Source organism: Stylophora pistillata, chromosome 1 (genome assembly GCF_964205215.1).
Source record: "Stylophora pistillata chromosome 1, jaStyPist1.2, whole genome shotgun sequence".
Lineage (NCBI taxonomy): Eukaryota > Metazoa > Cnidaria > Anthozoa > Scleractinia > Pocilloporidae > Stylophora > Stylophora pistillata.
Window position 1 is genome coordinate 24,914,297 of NC_142519.1, and position 10,000 is coordinate 24,924,296.

The 10,000-nt window shown below is 38.9% G+C and overlaps 1 protein-coding gene across 6 annotated transcripts in view; it reads left to right on the plus strand.

Moving 5' to 3' along the window:
• LOC111326241 (uncharacterized) overlaps window positions 1-10,000 on the plus strand; it is a 25,663-nt gene that overhangs the window by 542 nt on the left and 15,121 nt on the right. For 3 of the 6 annotated variants that reach the window (XR_015995968.1, XR_015995967.1, XM_088746807.1), the window contains exons 1-3: window positions 1-983; window positions 5,056-5,121; window positions 6,607-6,781. The exon at window positions 1-983 is cut by the window's left edge. Coding sequence is in view for 2 of the 6 variants with exons in the window: in XM_088746807.1 (XP_088602933.1) it covers window positions 957-983; window positions 5,056-5,121; window positions 6,607-6,781 (268 nt within the window). In the remaining 4 variants the exon portion in view is untranslated. Of the gene's footprint in view, window positions 984-5,055; window positions 5,122-6,606; window positions 6,782-8,031; window positions 9,158-9,470 lie in introns of those variants that run through there. The other 3 variants (XM_088746806.1, XR_015995970.1, XR_015995971.1) reach the window with 3 other exon arrangements.

Sequence of the window (10,000 nt, forward strand, 5' to 3'; positions counted from 1 at the left end):
TGGTAAAAGATGTAATAGTTTTTTTTAAACTGTCCTTGACCGTTCCTTGCATCAGGTTGTTTTCATCTGTACATGCTACTCATGGCCATTGTTTAGGGAATGTTATAATTTATATAATTATTAACGATATTTTAAAACTCTATGGGAAACGGGTTACCTTGCTTAAGGCTCTGAGTAGTTGAAAGGACATTTTTTGTGGTTTATTCCCCAAACATATACCAACATCGATCGTTTTTACTTGCAACTGTAATTATGGAAAAAAGGTTATTGGTTGAAGTTACCTACTGATCAAATCTTTGAAACCGAACCTATCGGCGCACACGGAAAGAGGAAACTGAGCTTTGACATAAATCTAGAAAGAAAAAAAAAAGAGGTGTATTTCAACGTTTTTATCATGCAATTAAAACACGTAATTAGCAGCCTTTGATGGCAACAATGTTAGTGACGACTGATGACGCCAACCATGATGATGCAGTCACTTGAAGTCCACTGCTTTCCACTCACGCAAAGACTCGCTCATTCACTCCTCTTCAAGAATAAAAACGATAAATTTTTCGAAGAAGTTCGGCCTAATAGTTGTTAGGGCCTCACAAAATTCACCCAAAGCCTCAAAAAATTACTCCCAGACTACGCAGTTGAAGTACTTGCGTGTTGATGCGCAAGTTTGCGCGTTGCGTTGCGAGTTTTGCCGGAAATACTGGGAACAAGTGAACGTGATGCCAATATGGCGGCCTCACAACATCTTTGATATCCCTGCGTCGTAAAGTAACTTACGAAGGCGACGGAACTTTAGATATGAGAGGGAGCGATGAACCAATATACTCGTTTTGACCTTAAACTGGGAGTGAAAACTGGACCTCAAGTATCACTTGCCTCTCAGAGCAAGTTAGCTGTCGTCTGGTGGTGTTTGGATGGAAAAATGACACCAGCAGCTGCAGAATGCGAATGGAGACAGGATGGAGAGCATTAGGACATCCAGCCAGGTAAGAATTAAACCTCAAAAACTGCTGTACAAACTTGTTTTTTGCAAGAAACGTCTGTCACCAATTATTTTTAGTTTCAAGGTACCCTCGTGGCCCGGCCAGAATACTGTGATATTTTTAGAACAATCTGCGGGAAATTCAAATCCAATCACTCTGAGCACGTGCGCTTGCTGCTGATTCGCAGCGAAAAGCACTTTTGGAGCTGTGTTTGCGGACGGTAAACTTATAAAATTGAAGTCACATTTTAAAAGAGTTCTCTTGGGCAAGAGGGAAGGTATTTGTAAAGGCTGTGAGGAGTTGGCAAGAATATGTTTAAATTTGCAGTTGTTGTAGTTGTAGTTGTTGCATTTTAAATTCATCGTGAAAATACATGTTAATGTGCGCTCAAGTACATCGACTTTTTCTCATAAAAAAGCCAAAAGATAAGTAAAATTAAAAATCTAAATAAGAATTAAGGAGGCAAATGGAATTACCTGGCCGGGGACACAACCTAACTTTCATCACTGATGCAGAGACAGTTCATTGTAAAGAAAAAAAAAACCGAAAGAGTACCATATAACCCCATACATTAATTATGTATTCCACTTCTTTGTCTCTCACGGCAAAACGTTAAAAACAAAGTTTACTTGTCTGAATGCATAATTAATGTATGGGGTTAAATGCTACTCTTGCCACAAAAAACTAAAAAAAGATCCAGGAATTCAAAGAAATCTTAAAGTCTGCAAGAGAATACAAGTTAAACCTTTCTCTTGAAATATTTCAAAAGTGAGCTTGTGTGTGTTGTACTGTTGCTAAGTATTGAAACTGTTGTCAAGTATTTGAAAGCCTGTTGAAACTTGAGCCACTTTATTTTGCAATAACCTCTGGATGGCGTAAATATAAAGATACACCACAGTATGTTACTATTTCATCCTGTGTAATAAGTACCTTTTGTCTTTGTGACTCACAGCAGATACATCCCTTTTTTCAATTAGTACACTCTTGCTAGTCTAATACTTGGCTACGAATATGCTTTTTCTATTTTGTTTTCACTGTGTTTACACAAGAAGGATACAAATATGTCTAATTTACGGTGGCCCACAAATGCACACCGAATTGTAAATCTCCACACTGAATTCTAAATCTCCACACTAAATTCTAAATCTCCATACCGAATTCTAAATCTCCACACCGAATTCTAAATCTCCACACGGACTTCTAAATCTCCACACCGAATTCTAAATCTCCACACCGAATTCTAAATCTCCACACCGAACTCTAAATCTCCACACTGAATTCTAAATCTCCACACCGAATTCTAAATCTCCACACCGAATTCTAAATCTCTATGCCGAATTCTAAATCTCTATGCCGAATTCTAAATCTCCATGCCGAATTCTAAATCTCCACGCCGAATTCTAAATCTCTGTGCGGAATTCTAAATCTCCACACCAAATTCTAAATCTCCACACCGAATTCTAAGTCTCCACACCGAATTCTAAATCTCCACAACAAATTCTAAAGCTCCACACTGAATTCTAAATCTCCACACCGAATTCTAAATCTCCACGCCGAATTCAAATTGCTCACACCCAATTCCAAAGATCTGTGAGACTGGACCGAGTATTGTTTCATCAAATTGGCATTGCTTTGGCCTGGGGCGTTTAGTAGCCCATCTGCCGTTAGAATGTCTTTTGACATTTTCTGTAGGTGGTCAGGTAAGACCACGGTTTCGATCCTAATCTTGTGGATCTCGTCAGTTGCCAATTAACTAAATAGACTGGTAGAGATTCATTCTTGGTATCAGTCACACATGAGTTGTTTCACAACCATTTCGTACTTGCTTTGTTTCTATTGACTCTTACTTTTGGCCAATTGTGTGTACGTATCCATGATCCTTTCCGTTGGGGCATAAGTTTTGTTTTTTGTATAGGCTAAGATACAATATTTTGAGCAGATACTGCAATGTTTTTGCAGGGAGAGAGTTTCCTGCATTGGTTTAGTGTTGTTCTTCAATGATTACTCTGTTTTTGGGGTAATATATTGCTTAGTTTTAAGTGAAATTGATGTTTTTGCAGTTTATTGCTCAATGTTATTCATTCATGTGGATTCCATGGTACTTTTACCAAAAACACAAAATAACTTCATACTCGTACCCCTCATTAAAGTAATACTTTATCGGTAGCTTTTCGAGATCAAGCTCAATACCACAGTTGGAACAAAATCGGTTAATAGATATCGTTGCGCCAGAGTCATCACATTTTAATGCTACTGTTCTAGTCACCATTTTCTTTTCCCCATAATTCAATTCAATGAAACAATACTTGTTCCAGTCTCCCAGATCTTTGGAATTCGGTGTGAGCAACTTGAATTTGGCGTTGAGATTTAGAATTCAGTGCGGAGATTTAGAATTCGGTGAGGAGATTTAGAATTCAGTGTGGAGAGTTAGAATTCGGTGTGGAGATTTAGAATTTGGTGTGGAAATTTAGAATTCGGTGTGGAGATTTAGAATTCGGTGTGGAGATTTAGAATTCGGTGTGCACGTGTAGGCCACCGTACTAATTTACCAGTCTCAACCAATCAAATGCTGGCAAAACTATTATAACTTGTAATTTGGTCAGTCATGGTTTTAAATGCACTTTCTTTAAGTTCTCAGTAGGTCCTTTTGTATATTCCTTTGTACTGGACTTGGCCTTTTGGATTATTTTAGTTGCTTAGGGTTTTGTTTATTAAGGGGGACATGGAGGGTTCTGAATACTGCAACACTGCAAACAAAAGAGAACAAAATACTGCATCACTGCAAGAAATATCTTCAACACATGGACATTGCCATCAAATAAAAAAAAGTCTAAGGATTTACCTGGTCTGGTTTCACTCATCTTTACCACTTCCTGGTCTTTAGCTGGCTGATAGTGCGAGTGGTAGGGGTTCAGAGGTCAAGAATGATATAAACAAACAAAGCCTGGGGTCAATCAGCTAATGTTTATTCAAGATTCACTCGGAGATACATGTACTGCTATTTTGTTCAACAATATTAACCACTGGTTATTATAATCTAGTTTATCAAAGGGTTAAAGAATAAACTGCGACACCGGAACACCTTTAAAATTAGAAACATAGTACACTGCAAGGTTGGAGATCACTGAAACACTGCATTGCTAGTTGCTCTTCACTGCAATACGGCACTCATAAAAAGGGTTAACACTGCAACGTAGCAAACCTGAACGTCCCCCCCTACACACATTTGAAAAAAGGTTTTAAATCAAATAGTTGAATTGAGAGCTATCATAAAGAATTCAGTTTGCACATTTCTATCTCTTTTCGCATGTTTTTTTTTTTAATGTGGATAGGTTTGTTATGTCAAAAGAAAACACAAAAGAAAGCAAAAAAGAAAAAACAGTATGCAGTATTTTTTTCTGAAATCACATTTTCCTAGAAAAAGGCTTCACTGAAAGAAGACTATTTAATTAACTTATCTTCCAAGAAAAATACAATAGATGCTCATAAAGTTTACTCAAAAGTCTAGGGTTTTCATTAAGGGCTGGGCACTAGGCACATTGACCAGCTGCAAGGACCGATTTGCCCTCCATTTTCCTCCCCTGGCAACTCAGGAATGATTACAGACAGTCCGGAACAGTGTTAGGGTTTTAACATGGTAAAAACAGAGAATTATATGAGACATCTCAGGGATGTTTTGCTATTGGCTTACATGTTGGTCCCAATTTTCCCCTTTCCACCCCACTTTCCAAAATGTTCTGCCATGTCATTAGCATGCCAGGTCTGCCAACCTGCCAACCTCTTGATTAGGAGGTTAATTTAAATGTGCGTGTATAATTGATAACTGTAGCAAAGCAGGAACAGAAAAAGGAGTTTTAGACTGTTTCCAAGACATGATTATTTGTAGAAATAAAACTCTACCAACATAACATTTTCCACTACCAAGCAAGTCCATCATGCAACCACTAAAATTATTTGATGCACTTGACTGACTTGCTGGAAGGAATGGTAAATGATAGATTTATTGGTGTACAGCAAATTTAATTTGTCTATATTGTAGCCTGACATTTTTATCCATTGATCTTATCAACTCTAGTTAAAATGTCATCAGGGACATCAAGCACAAGACCAAAGTCTGTTAGAATCTGTGTGGATGAACCAGGTATTCATAAGTGATGTAAGCAAGTTGTAGTTTACTTGGCTCCTGATTAACAGTTTGTCTTCCCATGGTCCTTTCAACATTGGACCTAAAATAGCTCTCTGATAGCCAATTAACTTGCTCCAAAAGAAATTTTGTCTTTCCATCAAGGCCATATTTTACATTGAAAGACTTTTAGGTTGAATGAACATCTTGCATCTTTTAGGCTCACTCGCTGATTGACTGATTAAGTGTTTGACAGACCAATGAAGCATCACCTATACATTACTGGCTCAAACAATCAACTCTTGATTTGGATCTCTTGAATGGTTTGCTTACATGAAACAAAGAAATTATTGCATTAAATTGTTAAGGTCAGCTGAAATTTCTTACTGGAACAACAAACTTACCAATGCCAAATCCAGTAGAGAATTCTGGAGCTTAGTCAGATCCTTTCAAGGTGTCAACAAGTGCTCCACCATTGGCCCAGTGAAATCCCAATCTGGTTTACTTCTAACTGACAATTTTTCAAAAGCAAATGAATTCAACTCCTATTTTACCAAGATATGTTCAACCCTGCCAAATACTAACAGTTTGTCACCTCGAGACATTTCCACTCAACCAGCCAATCGCATCTACAGAATTACCCCTACCTTACCCCTACCTTACCCCTACCTTACCCCTACCTTACCCCTACCTTACCCCTACCTTACTCCTACCTTACTCCTACCTTACTCCTACCTTACCCCTACCTTACTCCCTACTTTACCCCTACCTTACCCCTTACCTTACACCCCTACCTTACCCCTACCTTACTCCCTACCTTACCCCTACCTTACCCCTACCTTACTCCCTACCTTACCCCTACCTTACCCCTTACCTTACACCCCTACCTTACCCCTACCTTACTCCCTACCTTACCCCTACCTTACTCCCTACCTTACCCCTACCTTACCCCTTACCTTACACCCCTACCTTACCCCTACCTTACTCCCTACCTTACCCCTACCTTACTCCCTACCTTACCCCTACCTTACCCCTTACCTTACACCCCTACCTTACCCCTACCTTACTCCCTACCTTACCCCTACCTTACCCCTACCTTACCCCTACCTTACCCCTACCTTACTCCTACCTTACTCCTACCTTACCCCTACCTTACTCCCTACCTTACCCCTACCTTACCCCTACCTTACCCCTACCTTACTCCTACCTTACTCCTACCCCTACCTTACTCTTACCTTACTCCTACCTTACCCCTACCTTACTCCCTACCTTACCCCTACCTTACCCCTACCTTACCCCTTACCTTACACCCCTACCTTACCCCTACCTTACCCCTACCTTACTCCTACCTTACTCCTACCCCTACCTTACTCTTACCTTACTCCTACCTTACCCCTACCTTACTCCCTACCTTACCCCTACCTTACCCCTACCTTACCCCTTACCTTACACCCCTACCTTACCCCTACCGCTAATAGAGAACTCCTGTCTTATTGTTTCAAGCATCACATTAAAGTGGGTAAAGCCTGTGGCCCTGACAAAATCTCTGGCAAAGAACTACAAATGCTGGGTGATGCCTTCATTGATAACTTTCTTAACATTGCAAAGAAGAGCTTTGATGATTCCAATTTCCCATCGCAATGGAAGACAGCACAAGTCCACTGTATCCACAAAAAAGGTAATACTCAGGATTGTGGAAATTATCGTCCAATTTCACTTCTAAATATACCAAGTAAGTTATTGGAAAGTATTGCCTGCTTTCAACTCGACTCTTTTCTGAACCAACATAAACTAGGTACTACCTCCCAATGGGGCTTCAGGAAGGGTAGGTCCTCTGAGTTGCTGCTTCTTAGCACGACAGAAAAATGGAGGCTTGCCTTAGATGAAGGAAAATCAGTTGGTGTAATCTTTATCGACTTCCAAAAGGCATTTGACTGTGTGTCTCATCAAATTTTACCTGATAAACTTCAAGCCTCTGGTCTATGTGGGGACTTACTCGACTGGATTGTTAATTACTTAAATAACCACCACTAGTTTGAGACTATTAATGGTACAAATTCTGAGAAAATGAGAGTAACTTCTGGCGTACCCCAAGGCTCCTTATTGGGCCCAAGACTTTTCAGCATCTTTACAAATGACCTACCTTTGTCTGTTGACTCAAAGATAGAAATGTTTGCCGATGACTCCACTGCCTACATCATTGGAAACTGTATTGACTCTATTTCAACCCAAATTCAAATTCTCTTGCATCAACTACTTACCTGGTCTAAATTAAACTCCATGTTCATCCATCCAGCCAAGTCTGAAGTCATGTTTATCTCAAAAATACCATTCATCGGCCCAATTAGACAAATCACTATAGATGATAAACCAATCAACTGTGTTTTCAGCTCATCTTGCTTAGGAGTCAGACTTGACAACAAGCTTAATTGGTCTCCTCATATTAAAATGGTGAACTCAAACTTCAATGCAAAGATTTCTAATACATATGATGCACGATCCTCGCAGTAGATAGCGCTATTTAAGCAATAGCGAAAATCAGACCTGAAAAAAATCAGGCCTGTACGGGATTCGAACCACTGACCTCTGCGATACTAGTGCAGCGCTCTACCAATTGAGCTAACAAGCCAACTGGGAGCAGGCCATTAAGTTGATTCGTAATAAACCCGTGAAAGTGATAAATGAGATACAGTGAAATATATGAGATATAGTGATTTGTCTATAGTGATTTGTCTAATTGGGCCGATGAATGGTATTTTTGAGATAAACATGACTCCAGACTTGGCTGGATGGATGAACATGGAGTTTACTTTAGACCAGGTAAGTAGTTGATGCATATTCATATATTTCATTGTATCTCAAAGATTTCTAAGCTTAAACAGATGAGGACCTTCAACCGATCCACTCTGGATTCTATTTATTTCAAAGGTATTCTGCCAAGCGTAACTTATTGTATATCTTTGTGGGGATCTTCCAACTTGTTGGCCGACCTCGAGGATTCGCACATCCGTGCTGCCAGACTGATTCACAAGATCAGCACAAATATCCCAAAACATGAAGTTCTTAGCATAGCAAAATGGACATCTATACGTTACATGTATAAGAGAAGACTTGCCTGTATTGCATACCAGGCCTTTCACAACCTAGCTCCTGATAACACAAACAGTTTATTTACAAAGCACCAGGCTTCATACAATTTAAGAGATACCAGGGTAACTTAAGATTTGCTCTTAAATGTCCTAAATCCAAAGCCCTGCACAATTCTTTCACTCAGCGTGCTAGTATTGTTTGGAATTGCCTACCTAGTCAGTTAAAGCGTAGTTACTCTTCTTTTAAGGCTAGTATTAAGAAATTCTATAAATGCATTGACCAAATCAATTTCGGCTCAAACTCCACTGCTACCAACAATATCAGTGACGAATTTAAGTACTACTGATATCTAGTTTGCCATCTTGTTATCTTATTATTATTATTATTACAATTATTATTTATTTAAAAATTTTTTTTATTATTATTACAGTTGTTATCTATTTAAAAATTTTTGAGTTTAAATTTTATCTTTGTATTTATTTTCCTTTAAATGCATTGTTTGAGTTAATTTGACTGATACTAATATATATATATATATATATATATATATATAACTAACTGCAGACAGTACTGTTTCGGCCTTCTGGGCCTCATCAGTGCAGTGCTACTGCTAGGATGGAGGAGAACCAATATGGTCACCCCAAACGATCCAACCTTTGTGGTATCGTCTAAGCCATGCCAGAGTGCTCAAACTAGAGTACACTAGCGAGCATGCGCAATTGCAGAGCAATGACTCATCCTAGTTAGAGTGCTCAATTTGGACATGAAAGCAAAGCTTTGTATATATATATATATATTTACTTATTTATCCTACCCATATATATAATGTATTATTGATGCGTGTGATTATTCATACTAGGAGACGTATATATTTTTAGCTGTTTATTAGTAGATAGCAGGTTCACATCAGCATTAGCTGCCATTTCCTCAACCTGCTTTACCAAATAAAGGATGTATGTATGTATGTATGTAACTCAGAGGCTGATACCAGCATACTGACATACTGACTTACTGCATGACTACCTGAGTGTCACACTCAGTGACTGATCAATAAATTGACTGAATCTATTTAATGGCTTGTCAACAGACTCTCTAAGTGATTAAAGGCTGATAGTTTCTAAAGAAACTGTTTGGGGCTGCGTCGGTGGGGGTAACGAAATAATTTGGATATATCAACAAAGTTGAAATGGTAAATTGGCCATCGTAACGATTACAAAAGCTGACGTTTCGAGCATTAGCCCTTCGCTCCGATGAAGGGCTAACGCTCGAAACGTCAGCTTTTGTAATCGTTACAGTGGCCAATTTACCATCTCAACTTTGTTGATATATCCAAATTATCTCTAAGTGATTGACTGGCTGACTAACCACTGTGTACCTGCTTACTTAATTATTCTTGGACTCACTTCATAGGTGCTGGGTTAATAATAACGAACCTACTGGCTGATATGCTTGGAGAGTTTGACTATATACCCCCTAAATCACTTTATATTGGTTTAATGAGTAATTAACTGGCTTGCCAACTAAGCTTATTAATACACTCTCTATTCAAATGACTGACTCACAGGATTTGCTGATAAATGTTAACTCAGTCATTAGCTACTGGTTTGAATGACTGATACACTTACTTGATGACTAATGGACAACCTGACCATTAGACTCAATGATAGACTGATTGACAGACCCACTGACCAGAGGAGAAGCTGTCCATTTCTCACTCAATAGACTCAGTTTTTGACTTACTAATTGACTGACAGACGTCTGCACCAATCAATTCAAAGCTTTAACATTCCCTCCCCCACCTGGGGGA